General features: G+C 42.7%; 3 protein-coding genes across 6 annotated transcripts; 2 read left to right on the forward strand and 1 right to left on the reverse strand.

Annotated features, from left to right (window-relative positions):
• The first annotated feature begins 708 nt into the window (after positions 1-708).
• LOC109638115 (clustered mitochondria protein homolog) lies at positions 709-12,218 on the forward strand. The gene is made up of 28 exons (XM_020100925.2): positions 709-990; positions 2,559-2,659; positions 3,096-3,267; positions 3,833-3,967; positions 4,810-4,970; positions 5,075-5,229; positions 5,370-5,492; positions 5,714-5,837; positions 5,953-6,045; positions 6,138-6,304; positions 6,710-6,901; positions 6,996-7,427; positions 7,511-7,584; positions 7,669-7,773; positions 7,948-8,048; positions 8,148-8,300; positions 8,403-8,465; positions 8,587-8,819; positions 8,915-8,999; positions 9,159-9,312; positions 9,412-9,551; positions 9,970-10,050; positions 10,135-10,260; positions 10,376-10,485; positions 10,569-10,662; positions 10,746-10,871; positions 10,979-11,052; positions 11,330-12,218. The coding sequence occupies exons 1-28, from the start codon at positions 942-944 to the stop codon at positions 11,985-11,987; spliced, it is 4,281 nt and encodes a 1,426-aa protein (XP_019956484.2). The 5' UTR covers positions 709-941; the 3' UTR covers positions 11,988-12,218.
• Positions 12,219-12,595: 377 nt separating this feature from the next.
• srrd (SRR1 domain containing) lies at positions 12,596-16,381 on the reverse strand. 3 transcript variants are annotated; one of them, XM_020100930.2, is made up of 7 exons: positions 16,240-16,381; positions 15,321-15,469; positions 15,140-15,180; positions 14,029-14,237; positions 13,843-13,941; positions 13,012-13,163; positions 12,596-12,925 (listed from the first exon to the last, which is right to left on the reverse strand). In XM_020100930.2, the coding sequence occupies exons 2-7, from the start codon at positions 15,467-15,469 to the stop codon at positions 12,685-12,687; spliced, it is 891 nt and encodes a 296-aa protein (XP_019956489.2). In that variant the 5' UTR covers positions 16,240-16,381; the 3' UTR covers positions 12,596-12,684. The 3 variants fall into 3 exon arrangements, with proteins under 3 accessions (XP_019956489.2, XP_019956490.2, XP_019956488.2); XM_020100931.2 differs by lacking the exon at positions 16,240-16,381 and adding an exon at positions 15,730-15,847; XM_020100929.2 differs by lacking the exon at positions 16,240-16,381 and having other exon boundaries at positions 15,321-15,611.
• Positions 15,724-20,615, forward strand: tfip11 (tuftelin interacting protein 11). Of its 2 annotated transcripts, none has more exons than XM_020100927.2 (15): positions 15,724-15,864; positions 16,359-16,572; positions 16,685-16,853; positions 16,955-17,114; positions 17,223-17,350; positions 17,468-17,629; positions 17,876-18,067; positions 18,157-18,336; positions 18,453-18,587; positions 18,683-18,786; positions 18,892-19,060; positions 19,196-19,439; positions 19,553-19,695; positions 19,817-19,982; positions 20,097-20,615. In XM_020100927.2, exons 2-15 carry the CDS (start codon positions 16,361-16,363, stop codon positions 20,441-20,443), a joined length of 2,511 nt encoding a protein of 836 aa, XP_019956486.1. In that variant the 5' UTR covers positions 15,724-15,864; positions 16,359-16,360; the 3' UTR covers positions 20,444-20,615. The 2 variants fall into 2 exon arrangements, with proteins under 2 accessions (XP_019956486.1, XP_019956487.1); XM_020100928.2 differs by having other exon boundaries at positions 16,958-17,114.
• Positions 20,616-20,815: the final 200 nt, after the last annotated feature.

Here is a 20,815-nt window from a genome sequence, read left to right on the forward strand (position 1 = left end):
TTCTTGATCTACTCTTGGAATTTGGGAAGGAAGCATTAAATAGTAAATGTTTCCTACTAACTTAAGAAGATACATGTTTGAAACTATAGAAGATTTTAATGAGCAAAGCGTATCTGTTACTTTAACAATTTAAAACTCAATTTCTGTTAATTTTGTCCAGTTTGCTGCATTGATCCTACTTGTAACAAAGGGGGGGGGGGGGGGGGGGGTTCAGCAACACTGTGTCATTGTATAGGTACGTAATAATAATAATAATAACAACAAATACAACAACAATAATAACAAAAATTGGAATAAACTTTATTATTATTATTATTATATGGCAGTTTTTTTTAGAGCATGCTTTAAAAGTGATCAGTAATCTCTTTAAATCAATTCTAAAACAAGTCCATTGTGTGCATATCTAAATCTGCCACAATGATGCACACATCAAGGCCCCTTGACCTTTGATCAAATAGTTTTTTTCAAAAGACAAGTGGTTGTCCTACTCAGTTTAAACCATCACCAAAACTGTGTGCATAATTCCCACCTCTCCTCCAGGGTTTGTGGAGGGAGGGAGAGAGGGAGGAGTGGAACATGTCAGGGGACGGAAGAGTGAGTAGAGCTACAAAGCGTAGACACACCCAGTCCAACAAAGTGTGAGAGACAGTCAGAGAGTAATGAGACTGTGTGGAGCAACAAGAGGGTGTGGCTTTGCACAGGGAGATCAGATAAGCTGAGTTTGCCTTGTAGAAAAGGGGCAGGAGTCCTGAACAGGCAGCCTGTTACACTTTCACTCTGCTGCTGGACTCAACAGTCCAGCTGCACATTTCCACTCTCTCTCTGTCCCTCTGCCGTGCATTCTTCCAGCAGTCTGACACAAGAGAGAGGGGGAGTAACTTCCAGAGAACAGAGAAGAGAAGAACACAAGAGGACTCAAGGAAAAGTTCAACCTCGCAGCCATGAAGGACAAAATAAGGAGAGGAGGAGGAAGAAATCAGGCCAAAACTGGTGAGGAAATGCCTGTGAAGTGTTTGTCTCCTCTGCTCCTCTTTCTCGCTCTCTCTCTCTCTCTCTGTCTGCTCTTTCCTTCTTTTTTCATTTAGTGCCTCCCTCGCTGGAGAATGGGATATTTAGCACCGCTCTGCTACTCTGAACAAGGCCTGTGCTATTATTCACTGCTTCCAACACATTCGCTGACCCCTTAGAGAACCTGCTCTTTTTAACTTTTATGGACAAAATATTTTCTCAGACAGAGTCAATGTCATAGTTTCAAGTTTTATACCTGGAATCCATGGACAAAAAAAACTGTAAATACTCTTTTTAAGAAAGAAGAGTAGATTTTATTGCTATCTTGACACATCTTCTCTTGCTACTGATCCAGAAACAAAAATCTGGAACATACTGTATGTTTGACTTATAATTGTTACACCTTTTAAAACTCTCAAGTTTGTCTTTTTTAACCTTTGCCATATCCCCCTCCTCAAGGAAGAATGATGCAAGGTTAAATAATTACTCCCCCTTATCAAACTGGTGTAAATCCGTGGGCACAGCACTGTGATTGACAGGTCATGTCACCCTGAGGTACTCTGAGAGTGCAGAAAGTCGTGACACACAAGAAAGGAATTCTGTGTGGTTGCGAGCAGGAGCCAACCTTAGAAATCAGTGCCAAAATAGAATTGCCAGGCCTAAAAACAACTGATTTTCTGTGGTAGTAAGGCAGCATAGCTCAAATAAAGAAAGAGACTGATGGCTCCAAGCTCACAGCGAGGAGGGGCCTTCTCTCAGCCAATCACAAACAAAGAAGCCATTTTTTTTTGGGTGTTTTCCAGTGGTAAAGTGGTCCCAGATTGACAGCAAGAACAGGGGATTTACTGTGCAATGAACTACAGACTTCAGAGTGAAATTAATTTTCTGCTTTGCTGTGAACACGTCAATATTTGTATATTTTCAGTTTGTGCATGCAGCTTTGCAAGCAAGCACGCTCTCCTGCTGAGTTGTAGGTTTGGTAGTTCATGTGTTGTATCATTCGGCTGTCTAAACATGCCAGCACTGGGTGTGGTTGTCCCTTCACCTTAACGTGACATGAGGGCCAGTGGGTAAATTCAACAGGTTTAGTCACACTTCAGGTTGAGGAACACGCTGGGTCCTGCTCTCTCTCTCTGTTTACGCCAATGTGTGTGTGTATGAAAGAGAAGAGAGACACACCCCACTTTCCCTTTCTATGACACTTCTTGCATAAATTCTCTCTCACCCTCCGGCTCCCTCTCTCGCTCCCTCTCTCTCTCCCCCTCACACACACACATATACACACACACACACACACACACACAGACACACACAATCATTTTTTAAATATCATAATTCATTCAATCATTCATGCATTTTCTACAAAGCTTTAGTCTGTTATTATGCTCATAGTTTTAGTTAAGTCTCACTGTTTAACTCGTGAGCTGGAAACTATCCTTTAGGAAGTGAGTCAAAGGCAGGAAAACAACCTTAATGATTTGCTTGTCCGTTGGAGGGGGTCTGTTATTATCCTCAGTTGGTTCTCTTTCTTTTATTTCCTCTTCAAACAGATTTAATCCGTGGAAAGAATGCTGTCGGTGTTAAACAGGATGATGACACATCTATCACTGTGAAGATCCAGGGAGCAGGGATAGAGTCGTTTGAGCTGCAGGTACAAACAAGATTGATTGGATTTCCTCTCAGACATTGTTCCCTGTTCTATTTACTGTAACAGATAAATGATAAATAAATGATTAGTGAACTCAATAGAGATAGTTAAGACTGCATAATCACAACAATTCACCATCTTGAATCTTGTGTTGTAGCCAACATTTTTCAAGGTGTGGAACCCAAACAGGGCACAGTAGACACCTGTGTTTACATTCATGTCCTTTCATCTGTGTCCAGGATGATGTTAATATCGTACAGATTTTGTTTCTTGAAGTATACTTATAAACAGTATATGTAATACTATTTTTACTGTCACTGTAAATGCTAAATCTTCATATCTTTCTCTGTAAAGCAGGAACTATCCTCTTACAGTAGAGAGTTTTGCAGGTTTGAATCTGAGCGTTACTTGGTGTGTTAAACTGTATGCCTCATTGTAGGTCCATGGGTTTTGGCTCGTCCAGGATGCACTTATGAACCTACTTTCAAGGGCTGAGGTGTGTCCACGCTCCAACCTGTCACTGGCATTCGCCAGTACGACTCTGGATCCGCTCGCAGAGCTGCAAAGCCTCAAGGGCCTGAAACCCGGAGCCATCATTCGTCTTGTGGAAGGTTGCTACCTTTTATTGAGAGAGGCCTCTTTCTTATCAATGCTAAGAATGGAAAGCATGAACATGTCAAATAAAGATACATTTGCTTTGTTTCAATATATTTTTTTAATTTAATCATTTTTGCAGTTGCTTGAATTTTGCTGGGTTTTTTTGGTAGCAACATTTATTTGCACTGTGGCATGATTTTGCCTTAAGGAATAGGATCTCTGTAAGAATAACGCCGTCCAACTTTCACACACTCTGAAGTCTCTTACAGGTCAATGCAAAAAGCTGACTCGTCTTTTCTGAGTCGTCATATCATGGTTTATAACTTAAAGTTAAAGAGGTTTCATCTGTGTGCTAACTAATTTGTCTGTTTCTCACCTTCTAGCTGTGCAAGATTTTTAATCAAACTATCCTGTAACACATTTTTCGGTGCGTACAGTACGTACCCTGTCAGATTTGTGTTAAGGGACTGTGCAACATAGATTTTTTGGGGAGGGAAAATTTCATTGGGGCATCTTAACCTCAGTTCAATAAAGATGGCCATTCTGAATTTTTCTGTTAACCTGAGTACTTTTTTCTAGAGCCCTACACTGCCAGCTCGGCCAGGCACCATCTGGCTCGAGTCGTGGAGCTGCTGAGAGCATCTGGGCCTCAGGATGCACTGAGGGAGGGACGCTCACCGAGCCTGCTGGAGACACTCACACATCAGACCACAGGTAGACACATACTGAGCCCGTAAGGGAAGCCACAAAGTAGCACCTAATACAGGGCAGTCATTTATCAGTGTGCAGGGGCATGAAAATAAACTTTGTATTAAAAAGATAAAACATCACAAACTGCAGGCTCTAGGAAAAACATATACTATGACCGCTCATGCTCCCAGTCCACCCTTAATCCCCCCCTCTACATTACTGAGAGACTGTTGTTTTCTAAAATCCATTAGGTTAGCTAATGTTATGAATATTTATAGTAAGATGATGCTGGAATATTGATGTCACTTAGTAAACATCAACTTAATTTATCCAAAATTATATTGTTGTATTGCTGTGTTATTTGTACATGCTACTACAGTTCATCACTGTGCATCACTCCCCACATTAATTCACATAATTTACTGACTTAAAATATGCAGGAAATTAAGAATACCATCTTAAATTTGCAGCTTTGTTTCCGTGCATTTAGCCAGCTATATATTTATAAAGCGTATTGGTGGACTTCCTGTGACGAGAGCAGTTTGGTGATTGATTGTTACTAAACAAGCTAATATGAAAGCAGCATTTCCCTGCTCCACTCCGCCCACCTCTTCCTGTGTGTGACGAATACTTCACTGAGCTGCTGTTGGCTCACGTGTCTACTGTAACAGAGCTGAAACCCGATCTGTCAGACTGTGGGACTACTTCTCTTTTATATATTTATATATAGTGATTGCACATTGATAGATAAGAAAGTGGAGGCTACATATGTGAAATCAAGCTTTTAAGATTTTGTAACTGTACCAACCCAACCCCAATAAAAATTCTTCCCTTGGTCAAGCTTGTGGAAATCTTTTCGGTTACAGGTGCAGACCCCAGCTTACCGAATGGAAAGAGCCTGAAACGCTCTCTGAGCAACACAAAAACGGATTCAACCAACCAGGATGCAGCTCCTCCTGAGTACCTCCTCCCTGGTTCCACAGAGAGACCACTCATGGCCCTGCTGCCCCCCAGCTCCCAGCCAGAGGTACGTATTTGAAATACCTAAATTTATATTTATTTAAACATTTGGCCACTTCCACATCCAAACGTACCCTCTGACTCTCTGTGACTTTTTATTGGTCTCATCAGGCCCCCAGTTACCTGAAGGACCTGTGTCTGAGCTGCTGGAACCCGCCTCCAGGTCACAGGAAGCTGCAGGGAGACTTCCTGTACATATCTGTGGTGACAATGGAGGGAAAACGGTGTGACATCACATCTTGTCCGAAAGGTTTTTTTCTCAACAGGTAAAAAAGCATGGAATTTAAAATGATTTTCTGAATGTTATAGCAAACAAACAAATAGCAGGTTTATAATGTACCCTGCAGGTTTTTTTCTATCTTGGGAACAGATATATAAGTAATTAAAAAAATTTTCATTGTCTCAGGTCTACAGAAGATGTGTTCGATCCCCGTCCTGCACAGTCGTCTCCACTTTGTCACTGTTTCACTGACCTGCTCTGTCACCTCAGTCCTGCCTTCAAAAAAACTTTAACTACAATTAAAAACAGGTAACATTATTACATATGTATGATGGCAGCACCAATACTACCGTGTTTTACCCAAATCCCAACTGTAGGATTTAATGAGGTGTATGATTCAAATAATTTCAATTACTATAATAAGTCACAGGCCAAAGCTCTGGTACTGCAAACTGTTGAATTAATAATGACTGTGATTGAAGTGGATTGTAGGTAATAAGCTTGTTCTCTTCCCTTTTCTCTTCCTTTAGGCCTCAGTTACCACCAGCAGAAGTGATGCCCACTTCTTACCACACGCTGAGCTGGCTCGGGCCTCGTGGTGCCTCACGCACTCACAAAAACACCTTCAGCCGACTGGGAGTGGATGAACAGGCAGTAAGACGGATTATTTATACCAGAAGACAAGAGTTTGTTTGTATTCACTAAGGAATTTGCCCGTTGGCAGTGAAATTAAGTGTAAATAATTGTGTTTTTGTGTGGTAATGTGTAGACTCCAGACTGGAATGAGGAGTTGCAGACAGCCAGAAATCTTCCTCAAGGCAGCCTGGAGGAGCGGCTGCAGAGAGACAGAGCTGTGCTCCAGGTGAACAGCAGTCGCACACTTCAGGACTCTTACCACCTGCTTTCTTTTGTCTGTCCACTCACTTTCTCTTCTTCGTACCTGTTTTCTCTCAGGTGAACAGTGCATTCGTGACGGCCGTCATGCAGGGGGCGGAGACCGTCGTAGATGGCTTTGTGGAGCCTGTAAATGGAAACCCAGAGGACCCCGCTTTCCTGTGGGGTGGTCTGTTCATGAGCCAGGCGGCAGCAAGTGCAGTGTTTGGTGGGGAGAGGGGTCGCAGGTAAGAGCAAACCCAAAAAATGACAAGATATTATGGATATAAAGATTAATGTACTTATGTCTGTGCAATTTCAATATGTAATATATACATGCCAACATCCTATATGTACAATTTCTGCTATTTTTATATTCTATTGTGTTCATATTGTCACTGTTATTATATATAAGTTCATATATAAGTTTATATTGCATGTTTACTTATTCATTTGGTTTAAATGCTGTTTCTTATTTTAGTTTACACCTTTGCCACAACACATCAGTAAGACTAATAAAAGATTATGTTATCCTATATATAATAAATACAGAATATGTCTATTCTGTGTCTTATTGGAGAATTATAAAAGGTTTGTGTTTTCACTTTCAGGATTGTGTGGATTATTTAAATGTCCTCATCTTCTGCTTACAGGGCAGCTCAAAGGCTGGAGCTCAAAGGTGTACAAGCTTACAGTGACCTGGAGGGGGTGGAGGGGCTGCACACACTACCTACAGCCATTGTAGACTATAGAGGAGTACGTCTGTCTGCCCAGGGTCTGGCTCCCGGTTTGGAAGGAACGGAGCAGGACCAGGACCAGGACCAGGAAACTACTCCAGCATCAAGGTAACACCCTGTAGTTTTAATCAACAAAACTCTGTTTTAGCTTTTTTTATTTTTGTGCTTTTCTTCCTAACATCTTTCTTCTTCTGATCCTCAGAGGCTTACTGTACGGGGTCAATGCTGGACCCCAAGAGTCCCCTCATCGCAGACGGCTGCTCGCGCTCCTGGCTCATGCTGCCAAGTGTCTTGCTCTCCAGAGACATGTTGTTGTGGCGCCTAGTGGTTACAAGGTACCATTGTTCACACCAGTAGATTCCCAGGGACTGTTGGGAGCTGACGGGAGGTTCTACATACTGGACGTTTTCAGGTGCTTCCCGGCTGATGTCAACTTCTGCCCAGAGACAGAGAGTCAGATAGTCACTAGAGAAGAGGAGAGGAAAGAAATGAAAGAAGAGGATGAGGAGAAGAAAGGTGGCATTAAAGAAGGTTGGCCAGAAAATTATCACATAGTCTCCGGGCTTCCAAAGAGCTTTCCTCACGGCCTCTGCAGACTGAGGCCAGAGCTGGTGCAGGCTTTCATCCAGCACAAGTGAGGCATTCATGAAAATAAAGTATTTTCATCTCTTATTTTTAAGTGTTTTCACTGAGTTAATGTTTGTTTTCTTCTTTTAGACATTGCCAGTTCACTCTGCGTGTCAGGGAGATGTTGGATGAGAATGGAGGCTTTGAAGAATGTGCAACAGCTTGTAAGAAGTGCTTTATTGGATTTAACCAAAATTCTATCTTCAGCACTTTTTATACTTTTCATACATTCATTTTTATTCTTACAGGTGACTCTCGATCCACTAATGCAGTACGAGCTGCTTGTAAAGAAGTGGGCTCATCTAGTGACATCATCTTTGAGATACGCTTAAACCCAAATGTCTTTTCTCCAGGTGAAAACACACACACAAACACACACAAACACACACACACACACACACACATTATCATATCATACTTTGTGATCTGAAACAAACATCCCCTAAACATTTCAAAGTAGGCTTTCACGGGAGCTCCCCTGTTAATCGAACCATGTATGACATGCATCTTGTGCTCTGTGTTTATAGGAGTATCCTTCCCTCCCTCTGAACGTGCATCAGTAAACCAGCAGGAGAGGTTACTGAAGGAAGCAGCAGCTTTCATCATCACACACCAGATACCAGGCTTTGTGAGGGAATCCTTTCTTAACGCAATTTAAGAGGCTCATCATCTTGTGTGAAAACGAAACAAGCTTATCAAACATATATGTATGTGTGCACTTACGTAGGTGGAGCACTGCCTACTAAACTATGAGGCACCAATGGATGGAGCTTCTCTGAAACAGGCACTGCACCAGCGAGGCATCAACCTGCGGTATCTGGGTCATGTGATCAAGGCCATCAGTCAATCAGAGCACAAGGAGCACCTGAGGCATATATTGGTGTGTTTTATTTACAAAAAAACAAACCTTAAATTAAAATGTCACCGCTCCCCTAACCCATCTCTTTGTGCTTTCTTCTGTTCCTCTGTTTGGGTTCAACAGAGATTGGTTGTGGGTGAAGTTTTCATCCGCTCCACAAGAAGAGTGTTCAACAGCTTCCTCCAGGTACTTTACTGTCGTCTGCCGCGAACATTGCTGTGTTTACAGAGTAGCAGTCGGTTGGTGAAATAGCTCGTGTGTGTCCATACGCTCCAGGAACAATGAATATGTGTCCATGTCTTTGCAGGGTGTGGATGTGCCTTGTCTCTGTGCAGCTGTCAGTCACTTCCTCTGCTGCCTATTGGTTCCCCATTTCATGCCCGCTCATGTAGGGGAGGAGACGAAAAAGAAGTCAAAGCGGCGTGGTCGTGGGGCTGGGGCCTCTGAGAGCACACCATGGAGCACGCTCATAGGGCCCGAGCTGTGGAACCTGGTCTGTCAGGATGCTACTGAGACATATAACATCTCTGACAGCCTCGGGTGAGCACACAGCCTTTGTTTGTTCTCACTTTGTACTCGTTATTATGCAACGACTGGAGAACTAGTTTTCAAACGACTGTTATCTTTGCTGGCAGCTCTGGTCCAAACCACCTGGTAGAGCGGTATGGCCTTCAGAAGCTCTCTCTGCTCAGAGAGTTCTGTTTAAAGACAGGAGTCCAGGTAACAAATATCTGAAATATGGATTCAGTTTATTATAAACCAATTAGAATAAGTCACAAGATCAACTGAACTACATACATTAGTAATAAGTTTCCAGATAAAATCTTCAGAAGAAATATGAATTAATGGTGAACATGTTTAATTCTGTGTCTATGCCAGTTGAGATTGAGGGACTACTACCTTGACAACCAGACTAAAGCTCCTATTGGTCCAGATGATATCCTCAACATCTTCCCTGTTGTCAAGCATGTTGACATGCCAAGTGTGGATGCTTCTAAAGCATATCGTGCTGCACATAACTCCATTCAGAAAGGTGGGTTAAAAAAGCTGCACGATATACAGTATACTATACATGTATTTCAACTAAATCTAAATGAAAGGTGAATTCTGTATATATTTATTTAAACTGCAGGTCTGCTGGATCAGGCCCATGAGCACTTAACAGAAGCATCCTACTTGTTTGGTCGAGTGTGTGATGACCTGCACCCTGAGGCCTGTCACTGCCACAGCCTGTTGGCCAAGGTGGCCTTCATGCAGGGAAAAGCAGCAGAGGTGGGTTTGTGTTCCACATTTCATCCCAGCTGAAAAACAACATTACTTTGCAGTAGTGAAAGGTAACTAAGTACATTTACCCATTTAATGTCCATCTACAGTTACTAGTTAATTTGCAGTCAAACTTTCATACAAAACAAATATCAACATGGAAGCTATGATACAGTGACACTAACCAATACATTCTCTATGCTGTATACTGTATATGATAAAATGTTGCTTACATGTCAGTATATCAATAATTAGTGAATCAAATAAATCAAATAATAGTAAAGATATACAATTTTAAAAGGGACTATTCTGAATTACGAGTATTTTTTACTTTAGATAATTTTAAGTAAATTTTGATGATGGTTTTCACTTCAAATGATGTATTTCTACACACTTTAATTTCCTCTCATCTCCATGACTCCTAAAGGCTCGCAGCGTCCAGCTGAAAGCAGTGGTCATCAGTGAGAGGGTGCTGGGCTTTGACCATCCAAACACTATCCAGCAATATGTGAGTATATCTACACATTAGCATTCTTGAACATGTTCAGGATATGTGGTTATTTACATGTGGTTGTTATGTTTTGTGTTATAGACCCTCTTGGGTGTGTACATGTATGCTGGAGGAGAGACGGCCCTGGCTCAGAAGTGTCTCCTCAGAGCTCGCCTGCTATTGCTAACAGTGCATGGAGAAGACCATCCCTACACCGCGACACTGGATGTAGGTTGCAACACCTCAATAATCACTTCACCCTGTCATGCTATTGATTTCACAACATTATAAAAAAAGATCTGCTTCGACAAAAGCATAAAGTCGTCTCATTGTCTCCTGGCAGAGCTGTCTTGGGTTGGTGCTGACAGGAGAGCAGGCAGGGCAGTTCCTAAAGAATGCTCTGAGACTCAACACTTCCTTTTTTGGCGCCACAGACTTGCACACTGCTCTCAAGTAAGTTGACATCTATAGCTGGCACCAATATTTTGTTTGCATTGGTCATCACCGTTTCTCTCGCTGGTTTCTTGTCTGTGCAGTCAGCACCTGATGGCCCAGTGGATGTGCAGTAAGGGAGACTACAGAAGTGCTATGACCCATGAGAAGGAGGCGCTCACTGCTTTCACCTCATTGGTCAGTATATGTATGAGTTCAAGTAAAAGTGGCTTGGTTTGGGTGTGGGTGGATGTTATCTTATGGCTCATTTCTTTTCCCAGTTTGGACATGATCATCATCAGACAATCTGCAGCAAAGAGTTTCTGTGCACCATCACCAAACAGGCGGTGCAGGTGGAGCGCTCTCTCAGACAGGCAGGAGCTGACAGTACGGAGCAAACAGTGGAGGTATGTGTCTGGCTGGAGCTCTGGCACAACACTGAAACATTGTTGAATCTTAAGAAGAAGAAATGGATAAATGTGTACGTTAACCTCAGCGTCCTCTGTGTCTTCAGTGTCTGACTCCTTCAACTGAGACCAGTTTGGAGCAGATGGTTCTTCTGACCGGAATCAGGAACATCACACAAAGGTAAATATCACTAATATGAAATGTGTTGAATGTGATGCTGAAATGCTGCTTAGCTATTCTTTAAAAAACAAATCTCTTCAAATGCAATATTTATATCTTGGCTTATAGTCACATTACATGAACAGACATTCATGATAAGGATCCCTTGAATGTGTTTATTAAAGTAATTTTGGTCCATGCTGTATATCCTGATCCAAACAGTTTGTTGTTGAAAAATACAATAGTGAAGTCATAGTCATATTGTTCCCAGTTACAACTACTCATTTCATTTTCATAGTGACAGGTTCCAGGAGTATAAGCAGAAACACCTGGAGCGAAAAGCTGCAGCTTTAAAAGAACTGGGACTCAAGCTTCCTAGTGAGCTCGTCGCCTCAGAGACTGTGAAGGCAGGAGAGAAAAACTTGGATAAAGAAACAGGATGCGGGAAGGAAGCTGAGGATGGAGGAAGCCCAACGGCGGAGAATAACAGCGAACGCCAACATGAGTCGGTGGAAGAGGTGTCGGTGGTGGGTGCTGCTGCAGTGTCAGTTAATGGGCATGTGGTGGAGCCGGCGGAGCAAAACAAGCATGAGGAGAAAACAGAGAACAGGGAGGAAGGTGACAGAGCCACTGAGGTGAAAATGGTGAATGGGGTGTCAGAGGTCAGGGCTGCAGGAGAGGAAACTGAGAGCAGTGTAGAAAAGGAGGTGAAGAGCAGCACAGCCAGCAGGGAGATGGAAGCTGGAGCAACATGTGCGCAGATGAAGTCAGATGAGAAAGATGGTCAATCTAATGGAGTGAGGGACACCAAGGCTACACCGTCAGTCCTGAAGAGTAAGGGCACCTGGGCTGATGTTGTTTCAAAATCAAACATAGCAAATGGAACAGGACACAAAGACACAGCAGTCAATGGAGTCGCAGATAAAGTCACTGCCAATGGAGCAGCTGAGGAGTGAACACATATCACACCAGAAAACACTGCTGTAGTCAAGTTTTTCTAACGTCACTGCTGTGACATAAAACTCTGCCAGGATCCGAGAGGTCGTTTGATCGAGTGAAGCACAGAATGAGAAAGCAGAGAGTGAGAGGATGAGTATTACTTTGTGTTGGAGATGTTATTACTGATGCAGGGAGAGGGCTGTACTGTTGAGTGTTATTTTTTTCCAACAATAAACTTTTTACTCTGAGTATTAAACTTGTCTTCTCTTCTTTAACGTATTTTAATCATCTGTCAGATGTACAAACGCCCAATCTAACAATTTTTCTCAATATATTTTTAGATAATATTGGCCTTTATTGATAGGAAATGATGTAAGTGTGAAGGGGGGAGAGAAAACAAAGGAATGCATGCAGCAAAGGGTCGGAGATTTTCATATTTAACTGACTGATAATGAAAATTGCCAGCTGTAATGTGGTTGTAAAAGCACCAGATACGTAAAACACTTCAGAAATCCTCCCAATTCTTTGCCATTAGTTATCAATCGCCGCTCAAACACCAGGTTAAATTCATCCAAGATGGACAATATTATCTTTTTCCTCTTCTTCCTCAAGAGTCAGCCCTCAATTTGAAGCTTAGTTCATTTATTCAAAAACTGGTCATATCAATAGCAACAATTGCAAATTGCAATAGCAAAAAATGTCCCAAGTGCAATCTCAGCTCTGCGTTTGCCTTCGTATGATCTCCAAATCAGAGCAGTGTTGGTACTGTGGTTCGGGTGGCTCTGCCCAGGTGGATTGTGGGAGTCTGTTAACGCTGCTGGCAGGAAAGGTGATGACTGCTGTGTCACTGAAGACGTCAATGAAGCGGGGTGGACAAGGCAGCTGTCTCTCCTCACACACACCCACAGCCTGACTGATGTAGCTGTAGTCCCGATCGAACTCTCTCTCGATCGTCCTGTTGGTAAAATAGAGAGCGAGTGTCACCTCCTCTCTCCTTCAGTTTTTCTAAACCTCCCTCCATCATTCTTGTCTTGTACAAACCTGTCCCTCATGCTGTTAAAGCTGTTTCCAATGATTGTCAAAGAAGGAAGACATTGTGTGCTCCAGTTCCTCCAGAGAAGGTTGTTGTAAAGGGCTTTCCCACAATGCATCAGGAAAAAGAGAGTGGGCTTTGTTGCCAAACGCTTCCCTTCCTGCACAATAGAGAACAGTGAAACAGACTGCCGTTGAGGGAAGGTGGCAATGTATGAAACTTGCTTGAGAGGGGTCCTTCGATTCATTATTCATAACAACAATTTATATGCTACATTTTTCACAGTGTGTTAAATTATCGGTCAAGCTCTAAAGAAATGCTTCATCTTTGATTACTGACTCTGAAAACTTGGTTTCCTACACTAGAAGATTTTACAAATCTGTCCGTGCTTACATCTGAGATAGCAGCCAAGAATAATATAATAATATAGTGTTTAGTCCTTGTCAGTGAAATACTTTACTGACAATGAATGGAAACCAGTGGCTTCCTAACTCCTGGTCAGTGCTGTGTCTAGTGTAGGTCTGGTGCTCACAGACAGCTGATGTTGTCTTTTACCAATGTGGTTGTCACCATGACAACAGAACGAATTCTGATTAGGAAGATGAGAGATGTAGAAAGCTCCATGTAGAACCAGTGTTGTTTTATTGTAAAGTCCTGTTTCTAATTTTTCTAGTTTCTAATTAAGAAGCGTTATGCTCATCTGTGCTATGATATGAAAAAGAGCCAGCAATTTAGCAATGCTGAATCCGTGCATTCATAATCTGGATCAAACAAGTTAAACTCATAAAAAACACTGGATTGGTCTGATTATTCACAGCAAACACAAGAGATCAACTGACCTCATTTTCTGTGAGTACAGTGAGACCCAGCTTTCTCAGTACGTCCCTCTCTCCAGTGGAGAATACAGGGTCATAAACAAAGCAGGCCTCCAGTGGAATCTAAAGGGAGCAGAGCAGTGACACAGTGTATGATTAAACAGGGCCACATGCGAGTGCTGTGGGTTATCTCACTGATCCATGTCTGACCTGTCCTGCATCCAGCAGCAGCAGCAGAGTGGCCAGCTGGTAACGAGCCGCGACGCAGGAGGAGAAGGAGCCGAGGCCGTAACACACACACTCGAGCTGCTGACATTTCCTGTCTTCCCTGTCCTCCTGCAGCTGCTCAGTAGGATCCTCAGAGCCCTTGTTCTCTGGAGGTTTGGAGCGGGATGTCGATCCTGCCGCTAGCAACAGCCCTGCAGAACAATCAGGTTCATCAAGATGCAAGTTAAATGAAAAGAAGACCTGTTTTGCTTTGGACTAAGACGACAAGGGATCCCAAAGCATCAAAACAAGAGACATTGGAAATCATAAATATTCCCAGTTGAAGGATGTTTTTCTTTTTTTGCTGCAAAGAGATCAAGTTCAGCCTTCTACAAGATGAACAGTTAATGATATATAAATGCATATACATGGACCATTTGCACATAACACACAAACTTAATCATTAGTTTTTGCTTTCTCTTTGCTTTGTCTCCTCCACCCTGCCTTAAAGACATGAATTTACTATAGTGTCATTTCACTGTTATTTCAGCTGATGCACCTTATCATGCTAATTCCTAACCACTCACAGGTTTTTAATGTTGTGGCTCATCTGTGTATATATTGTGAATAACCTAAATTATTAAGAAGTTATGGATTAACATAACATGGTGTTTCATCTGATATATGGTTAATAAAAATGCAAAAGTGTATGAATAAAATACAGTGAAGAAACATGGTAAGATTATTTAGCTGAAGTAAGGTGTTGCATTGAATACAGTAAATATATCAATAGTAAGTTCATGTCATCCAGGCAAATGGAGGTGATTTAGTTAAAACATCATATGCTCTGTTTAGGTTAAATGTGTGTAATGCTGGCACACAAAGAATCTCTGCTTTTCCCCCTGTTAAGAGAAGTGTTTTGGTAGCTTTCCTCACTCTTGTTGAGGATTATGGACAGAGGATGTTGCACCTTGTTAAGCCCTAAGAGATCAATTGTGATTTGTGAATAAGGACTATACGAATATAATTTGATTTATTGATTGGTATAGTTTGAGTTCTCGTATGGGGGCTGGTTTTGTCATGCAGACTTGGCAACCCTGTCCTGGACAATCACCTTTCCACTCCTGCCAGAACTCCTCACACCTCAGCTCAGACCTGTGAAGGGAGCAGAGCAGCAGCGTTACACAGGGACTCTGCAGAGATTGTGCACAAACCAGCGGAGACAACGAGTATATCCTGCTTGAATGTGATTTATATTTCAGAAGATGCTGCTTGATCAGGTCCAGGTTTCTTACGCCGCGTCTCTGATTCGTTTGACAGTTTTCTCCGCATCCAGCGGCTCCTGGCTGCACGTTGAGGCTGAACTCCCCTGAGGTGTCTTTGACTTCCGCGCTGCGCCTTTTCGTCGCCGGGCAACCTGCCACTCCTCTCCGGTGTCCGACATCTACACCGATTCACCCCCGAACAAGAGTCCCACCAAAAACATCCGTGTCGTCATTCAAGCGTTATTTAGTGTTGGAGAACATGCAACACGTGGGACTACATTGAGTGTGACACACGCGCGTGCTCTTCCGGTGTCATGACTTTTTTTGTATTTCTGGTTAATTTTTATCAAATGAATATAATTGATACAATTCATCAATGTAAAATGTAAGAACATTTATGTAATTACTTTATCTACTTCTGTAAATCTGAGAAATTTACCTGTTCATTTCCGGGGTTCAACCTTTAACGGAACACCGGTGCTTACCGGAAGTAATTCTGTTTTCATTTCGTGTGTTATACGAAGAAGCTAACTGCTCTGAGCTGGATCGTCTCTAATGCTGCAATAATCTACAAGTAAGAGAATAATCAACACCATAATCATTGTGACTAGTGAATTTAAATAACAGGGTGTCATTATTTCCCAGGACGCCAGTTTTGTTTCCTGTAAAACGAGTAGTTTATGAAAGCTAAGGTTAGCTTGTGCTACTCAACGTTAGCTAGTCTTCACGTTGTTTTCTCTACAGCAGTTGTTAGTAGTGGTGTTACTCCCACTAGCAAGCTATTTACATGTGAGACGTTGTTTGTATTTTTCTTTCAGTGGATATTAACTTGGTTAATTGTGTTTTTTTGTCATGTTCTCTGGACAAACTCCTGAGACATGCTAGTAGCTGTAGAAGAGCTAATACCTGGATGTAATGATGAGTTAACACAGACTCTCATCCTACTCACCAAGCTTTCAGCCACATCTCGTGGTTTTCATCAGTTTGTTCCGTTGGCACGGAGCTGCCTGTAGATCCACATTATCACCTCTTTAATCGTCAGGATGTTGTGTTTGTTGTGATATCCAGAGATGTCCATGTCCCACCTGTATGGGCGCAGAGGAGGGGAGGAGGAGGAGGAAGGTGTGGAGATTGAGAGCTTTGAGGTGACAGACTGGGATCTGGCCAATGAGTTCAACCCGGACCGCCGCAGACACAGGCAGACCAAGGACCAGGCCACCTATGGTATCTGGGCTGACAAAGACTCAGATGAGGACGAGAGGCCGAGCTTTGGAGGCAAGAAGTAAGGCGTTGGTTTGTTTAATTTTAGGTATCCCTAGAGGAGAAGTACGAACATCACCAACAATTGCTTTATGTTAAAAGTGGTATTAACAAGTCAATTGTGTCCTCTCTAGATCTAAAGACTACACTGTTCCTGTGAACTTTGTGAGTGCTGGCCTGCGTAAGACTGCAGCTGAGGAGAAGCAGCAGCAAAAAGGAGAAGAAGACTCCAATGATTCTGATGACGATGCTCCTTCAGCACCTTCCCCCCCTCGCAGCACTGCACCCAGAAAACTGCAGATGGTAAAATTACTTATGTATGCATTTTCAACCTTTTGCAGTGTACTCTGCAACAGAACATTACATGGACAATTATATGAATTATCAAAATGTATTGTTATTAGCAGGGCAATGTCCGCAAGAACCAGGCCCAGAGGTTTGCCGGTGGCATTCACTCTGGACAAGGCATTGGTAACTGGGAGAAGCACACAAAGGGAATTGGTCAGAAGCTTCTGCAGAAGATGGGCTACCAGCCAGGCAAAGGCTTGGGCAAGAATGCACAAGGTGGGTGACTCTGAGGAGGCCATGTGATTGAGAGGTTGAGTAACACTGTATGTTTTATAGAAGCAACAAAGGCAAGCTGATGTACATATTGCTTTCTTAATGTTGCAGGTATTGTAAACCCCATTGAGGCAAAAGTTCGTAAAGGCAAAGGAGCAGTGGGCGCTTATGGAAACGAGCGAACGAAGCAGAGTCTCCAGGATTTTCCTGTGGTCGACTCAGAGGAAGAAGAGGAAAAGGTTCTTTTGACAAATATATCTTTGCCTAAGTTTCCAATTTAGACTGAATTTTAGATAAGTGGGTGTGTATAGTGTCTCCATTATTTTTGACATGTTTCTGAATTCCTGTCTGTGAAGGAGTTTCAGAAGGAGCTCGGCCAGTGGCGTAAGGATCCTGCAGGGCCTATAGGAAAGAAGAAACCCAAGTACTCCTACAGAACTGTGGATGAGCTGAAGGCTAAAGGCAAACTGGCAGGGCGGAGCACCGCAGCATCCGCTGGAGAGCTGGCACAGGTCAAGGTATGTTCGAAGGGACTCAAGTATTAACATCCCTTTGCTGTAGCCTCATAGGAATGTTAACAACGTTCTATGCCTTCGATCTTTACACTAATTGAATGACGCTGTAATGTAATAAGATTCAGAAACTAAACATAATAGTACACAATGCCACCCTCTGTGTGGGATTGTTTCAGGAAAGTAAGCCTGTGGTCGGCCGCCAATTTTTTTTCTCAGAATCTCGTTTACCTATTATCTCCCCGTCTCTAGGTGATAGATATGACTGGAAGAGAACAAAAGGTTTACTACAGTTACAGCCAGATGTCCAACAAGCACAGCGTCCCAGATGAAGCTCCACCAAGCCTCTCCACTAGGGATCAGAAGGGAACTGGCTTTGCTTTGCCTGAGCTTGAACATAACCTGCAGCTACTGATAGACCTCACAGAACAGGACATATTGCAGGTATGAGGTGTATCAGCAATGTTTATGATGTTGTGGTCTCTATAATTTTCCATGTACCATTATTCTCATCATGTTAAACCTTCATGCAGTCTGCCAGACGTCTCCAGCATGAGAAAGATGTAGTTGTGTCTCTGAGCCACGAGTCACGGGCACTGCAGACCAGACTGGAGGCAGAGCAAGATTCCATCCAGAGAATGGAGGCTGTACTGGCGCTGGTGGAGCGTTTTCCCTCTGGGGACACAGCACCAGGGGAGGGACCCACCCTGCAGGTGCATACACAGACTAACAGCTAACATTATCAAATTATTTCAGTTTATTAGTCTCTGCTCTGTTTTCAAATCCACAAACGTAATTTATTTGGGTGCTTTCTTTGCCCTTTGTTCAGGAATGTGCCCGGATCTTTGAGACCTTACAAACAGATTATTATGAAGAATACAAGACAATGGGATTGTCAGACTTGGCTGTAGCTGTTATTCATCCACTACTCAAAGAGAAACTTTGCTCCTGGGACCCACTGAAGGTATGCTTTTCTAGTTATCTTTTCTTAAGGTAACAATGCTTTGTCATTATTTAATCCTTAATAATTTAGCTACCAATTCTTTTTCACTTTTTCAGGACAGCTCTTATTGTCTGGAAGACATCGGCCAGTGGAGAGCAATCCTTGAAACTAGAAACCTCCATTCCAGCGGCCCAGATTCAAATATGGACCCTTACCACAGGTCATTTTAAACAGATATTCAGCTTTAATCATCTAGTTGTATGAGTGAATTCTATTTATAATATGTTACAACTTGTTTTTACTGAATGCAACTTTCTTCTTCCAGAGTGTTGTGGGAAGTGTGGATCCCAGTGATGCGGACCTGTGTGTCATGCTGGCAGCCTCGTATGGTCGGTGCGATGGTGGACTGTGTAGAGGTGTGGGCTCCTCTTCTTCCCCTGTGGATCCTGGATAATCTTTTGGAGCAGCTGATCTTACCCCGACTGCAGCGAGAGGCAAGACACACACACATACTCTCAACTGTATTAGATGTGAAGAAACCCCCAAACTCCCCAATCCTTTCCCATAAATTACTTGTTGATACTTTCCTTCTTTTCATCATTTGTATCTCTTTGTTTCCTGTTTGATAGGTGGATAACTGGAACCCTTTAACTGACACAGTACCCATCCACTCCTGGATCCACCCTTGGCTGCCTCTGCTCCAATCACGTCTAGAGCCTCTGTACCCGCCCATCAGGAGCAAACTGTCCAATGCATTGCAACGATGGCATCCCAGTGACACCTCGGCCCGCCTCATCCTGCAACCATGGAAAGATGTTTTCACTCCAGGTGCATGGGAGGCCTTTATGGTGAAAAACATCATTCCGAAGTTAGGTATGTCTTCATCAGTGACAACCACAAGGATACCATAGCAATGCTGTCTCTCTTCTCCTCCTTTTCCCACAAACTACTTGTCTCTATTTGAAGATTCCTATCTCCTTCCACAGCTTTGTGTCTGGAGGAGCTGGTTATCAACCCTCACCAGCAGCAGATGGAGCCATTTCACTGGGTGATGGACTGGGAGGGCATGTTGTCCCCCTCCAGCCTTGTGTCCCTGTTGGACAAAAACTTCTTTACTAAATGGTTGCAGGTCTGTGGACATACCGACATAGTACATTTTTACAGAGATTGTTAAAGATGTTGTCAGAGACATCTGATCATTTTTGATGTTTCATTTCAACCTTTGTGTGTTTTTTTGTTGTTGATTACAGGTGTTGTGTTCATGGTTGAGCAACAGTCCTAACTATGAGGAAATCACTAAATGGTACCTTGGTTGGAAAAGCATGTTCAGTGATGTCTTGTTGGCACAGCCACTCATAAAAGAGAAGTTCAATGAGGCTTTGGACATCATGAACCGTGCAGTGTCTTCAGGCATGGGTCAGTATTGCACACAGTCTCAGGATTTAAAGACATAATAATATAGGACAAAGCAGAAATCCACTTTTTTTGTCATCTGTACCAAAACATTACATTTCTTTTTTGTCTCAACAGGTGGATACATGCAGCCTGGTGCAAGGGAGAACATTGCGTATCTCACGCAGACAGAGAGAAGGAAGGACTTCCAGTATGAAGCCATGCAGGAGCGCAGGGATGCGGAGAGCGTGGCTCACAGAGGCATCAGCACTGGTGGTCCAACCAACTTTAAAGATCTCATCCAGACCAAGGCAGAGGAAAACAATATCGTCTTTATGCCCTTAGTGGCCAAACGGCATGAGGGCAAACAGCTGTACACATTTGGACGAATCGTCATCTACATTGATAGAGGGGTTGTGTTTGTTCAGGGGGAGAAGACTTGGGTGCCCACGTCTTTGCAGAGTCTGATAGATATGGCCAAGTGAGGTTGGACTGTCTGGTTCCTTGTTCCTCCAGCTGTTCCAACTGAGAAATGAGGACAAATGTTGTCTGCTTTTTATGTAACTTCAGTTTCCTGGTCTTAGTTGTATGTGACTTGGATAATTGTGTAAAATCTTAAGACTCATTATAATTGTGAATAAATAATGTTTGAATATATGTGGTCTCCTTCGTTGTTGTTTAAATCAGAGTACATATGTTTATTTTCTGCACTTGCTCAGTATAACATCATATATATATATATAGTTGTAAGTATATGAAGTACTGCATTGCTAGTATAGTACAGAACAGAGGCCTAAACTTGTATTTATATACATGTTCAAAAACAGTACTTGTATGTTATTTTATACTAAAGGATT

This window comes from Paralichthys olivaceus, chromosome 4, assembly GCF_024713975.1.
Source record: "Paralichthys olivaceus isolate ysfri-2021 chromosome 4, ASM2471397v2, whole genome shotgun sequence".
NCBI classification, from domain to species: Eukaryota; Metazoa; Chordata; class Actinopteri; order Pleuronectiformes; family Paralichthyidae; genus Paralichthys; species Paralichthys olivaceus.

Excerpts from the sequence above, each read along its gene's own strand:
- LOC109638115 (XM_020100925.2), top strand. The coding sequence starts at position 942 with ATGAAGGACAAAATAAGGAGAGGAGGAGGAAGAAATCAGGCCAAAACT. Across the intron at positions 10,486-10,568 it reads GACTTGCACACTGCTCTCAA|TCAGCACCTGATGGCCCAGT; the intron begins GTAAGTTGACAT and ends TTGTCTGTGCAG. Across the intron at positions 10,872-10,978 it reads GTACGGAGCAAACAGTGGAG|TGTCTGACTCCTTCAACTGA; the intron begins GTATGTGTCTGG and ends CTGTGTCTTCAG.
- srrd (XM_020100930.2), bottom strand. The coding sequence starts at position 15,469 with ATGTCGGACACCGGAGAGGAGTGGCAGGTTGCCCGGCGACGAAAAGGC. Across the intron at positions 15,181-15,320 it reads AAACGAATCAGAGACGCGGC|GTCTGAGCTGAGGTGTGAGG; the intron begins GTAAGAAACCTG and ends CTCCCTTCACAG. Across the intron at positions 12,926-13,011 it reads TTTAACAGCATGAGGGACAG|GACGATCGAGAGAGAGTTCG; the intron begins GTTTGTACAAGA and ends TTTTACCAACAG.
- tfip11 (XM_020100927.2), top strand. The coding sequence starts at position 16,361 with ATGTCCATGTCCCACCTGTATGGGCGCAGAGGAGGGGAGGAGGAGGAG. Across the intron at positions 18,787-18,891 it reads AATATGGACCCTTACCACAG|AGTGTTGTGGGAAGTGTGGA; the intron begins GTCATTTTAAAC and ends TTCTTCTTCCAG. Across the intron at positions 19,440-19,552 it reads AAACATCATTCCGAAGTTAG|CTTTGTGTCTGGAGGAGCTG; the intron begins GTATGTCTTCAT and ends CTCCTTCCACAG.